This window comes from Vollenhovia emeryi, unplaced genomic scaffold (genome assembly GCF_000949405.1).
Source record: "Vollenhovia emeryi isolate VEMERY1.0 unplaced genomic scaffold, V.emery_V1.0 DF939198.1, whole genome shotgun sequence".
Taxonomy (NCBI): Eukaryota; Metazoa; Arthropoda; class Insecta; order Hymenoptera; family Formicidae; genus Vollenhovia; species Vollenhovia emeryi.
In genome coordinates this window covers 2,653-5,091 of record NW_011967168.1, presented here as the reverse complement: position 1 = coordinate 5,091, position 2,439 = coordinate 2,653, and the positions used below count along the sequence as shown (strand labels likewise).

At 34.2% G+C, this 2,439-nt stretch overlaps 1 protein-coding gene across 1 annotated transcript in view; it reads left to right on the top strand.

Moving 5' to 3' along the window:
- The first annotated feature begins 783 nt into the window (after positions 1 to 783).
- LOC105561875 (myrosinase 1-like) overlaps positions 784 to 2,439 on the top strand; it is a 4,251-nt gene continuing 2,595 nt past the window's right edge. The window contains exons 1-4 of the mRNA XM_012012230.1: positions 784 to 986; positions 1,149 to 1,282; positions 1,368 to 1,701; positions 1,792 to 2,134. Coding sequence (XP_011867620.1) covers positions 836 to 986; positions 1,149 to 1,282; positions 1,368 to 1,701; positions 1,792 to 2,134 — 962 coding nt within the window. The 5' untranslated portion in view covers positions 784 to 835. The remainder of the gene's footprint in view (positions 987 to 1,148; positions 1,283 to 1,367; positions 1,702 to 1,791; positions 2,135 to 2,439) is intronic.

Genomic DNA, 2,439 nt, shown 5'->3' with positions numbered 1-2,439 from the left:
ATTGCTTACTGAAGGTCAGACTTAATAAGTCCGATAAAAGATGTCGATAGACTGTAATGATAAACTATAATGGTTATACGTTTTTAAGATATACAACATTCTGTTTCATATAAATGTTTTCACTGTTTAGCCTCTATATATTGTTACGATATAAACAATTAATATCTTAATGTTATTTGATGCTATAATTTTTTCAATCGAAATAAAAAATTACAATAAAAGAGATAAAAATACTTTATACAAATACAACGTTTCGGCTCCGTTTCGAGCCCTTCTCAAGTAAACTTCGATAGAATCTTATTAATTAGTAGCGTGAACATGATGTATCACGTAAGATGTGGCTGCATTTCACGAAAAAGTTACCGTAGTCAATTTTATAAAACTCATGGTCGATTGTTGAAACGAAGTTTATCTCGAGAGTTATGTCTTGAACAGACGAACATTAGTAGCCGAATGGTACGTACTGTAAGAGGAAATGTGTAAAACAAAAACAAAATGTTAAAAAAAACATAACGTGTATACATTTAACATGTAAATTTTATATTCAATATTTGTCCAAAAGTTTATAACAAGAAATAATCAGAAAGTATTGATTCATAGAAAAAATCGCACAGAAAAAACTCGATTAAACTATACATATATTATATGAATGTGTGTGTTAATTGCAAATTCTATCATATAGACATTTGACTGTATAAATGAGACCGTACGCGATGTGTAAAAGGAGAGAAACATTAAGAAATTAGTTGCTATCATTAAAAGAATATATGGAGGGTCTGTATGAATGGCTGATAATACTCAATTGCCAAGATACTGATGCTCAGTCGTCTTCGCAATGGCGAGCTATTCGTTTCTCGGAGTCGCTTTCAGCCTTATTTTTGTTGTCACTCATGGCTTTGCTCACGACACATTATCTTATCCCAAAAATTTTCTATTTGGCACAGCTTCGTCTTCTTATCAAATAGAAGGAGGTTGGAATGAAGGCGGTATGTAGAGAATCTTTATTTAATGCTCGATGTCATTTAGTTATTGATGCATTAAGAGAACCTAGCAACTTTGGTATACAGACAAGACTTATAGAATATTATATAGTCATTTTCGTTATTTTTATAATTAATTTATATTATGATGTACTTAATTTGAAAAAGGTAAGGGTGAGAATATTTGGGACCGATGGACACACGAACATCCAGATTTAATACTTGATGGTAGCAATGGCGATGTGGCTTGTGATTCCTACCATAAGTATAAAGAAGATGTGCAATTATTAAAGAGCATGGGGGTACATTCTGTATAAATATCGTATAAAAAAATTTTTAACGATGTGGAATATAGAAAGTCAAACTATAATGTCTTTATAAATATAGGTTAACTTTTACCGGTTTTCTCTCAGTTGGTCACGTATTTTACCAACTGGTTACGCTAACTTGGTTAATCAAGAGGGACTTGATTATTACAAAAATCTTATCAAGGAATTACTAGATAATGGCATCGAACCATTTGTTACTTTGTATCATTGGGATCATCCAGATGTCCTTGAACGCATGGGTGGATGGATGAATGAAACGATGGTAGAATGGATTTCCGATTATGCAAGAGTCGTTTTCAAAGAACTCGGGGCCAATATTAAATATTTTATGACTATCAATGAACCTAATGTTCTTTGCATTGATGGATATTCTCTTGGTGTACACTCACCAGGTATTCTTTATGTTTGTTCATTATTTACCGATAAACGTTTAATATTTTTTTACAAAGTTGGATAATTTTTAAAACAGAATATTATTTTAGGAAAGAAATTAGGCTCTCCTGGTAAATATCTGTGTGTACATAATATTCTGAAGGCACATGCCAAGATTTATCACATCTACGACACAGAATTTCGTGAACAACAGAAAGGCCAAATCGGTATAGTTTCACATTGCTTCGGCGCATTGCCCAAAAATCTTGCCGATACTGCAGCAGTAGACACATTCTTCCAATTTGACTGCGGATGGATGGCTCATCCTATTTTCTCAACAACTGGTGATTACCCAGCAGTTATGAAAACCCGCATAGCTGAAAATAGTAAATTGGATGGTTTTTCGAGATCTATTCTGCCAGAATTTTCGCCAGAATGGGTGCAGTATATTAAGTAAGAAATTTGTAGCAATTATACGCAGTAGTCGTCACAAATTAATTGGTGCTAATTAATTACGGACTTATACAGGGTGAGTCTTTCCATATCCGACAAAATTTTTGAGATGGTAGAACGGATCGAGATGAACGGAAAAGTCCTGTACCATTTTGCAATTTTCGTAATAGTTAACGAGTAATTAATTATTAAAAATCGTTGTCTTAGGCCGGCCTACCGCCCAATTCGAGCGCGTGGCGAGATGTGCGCATAGCAATATCGATCGCCGGGCGGTCACATCTTGCCACGCGCTCGAATTGGGCGGT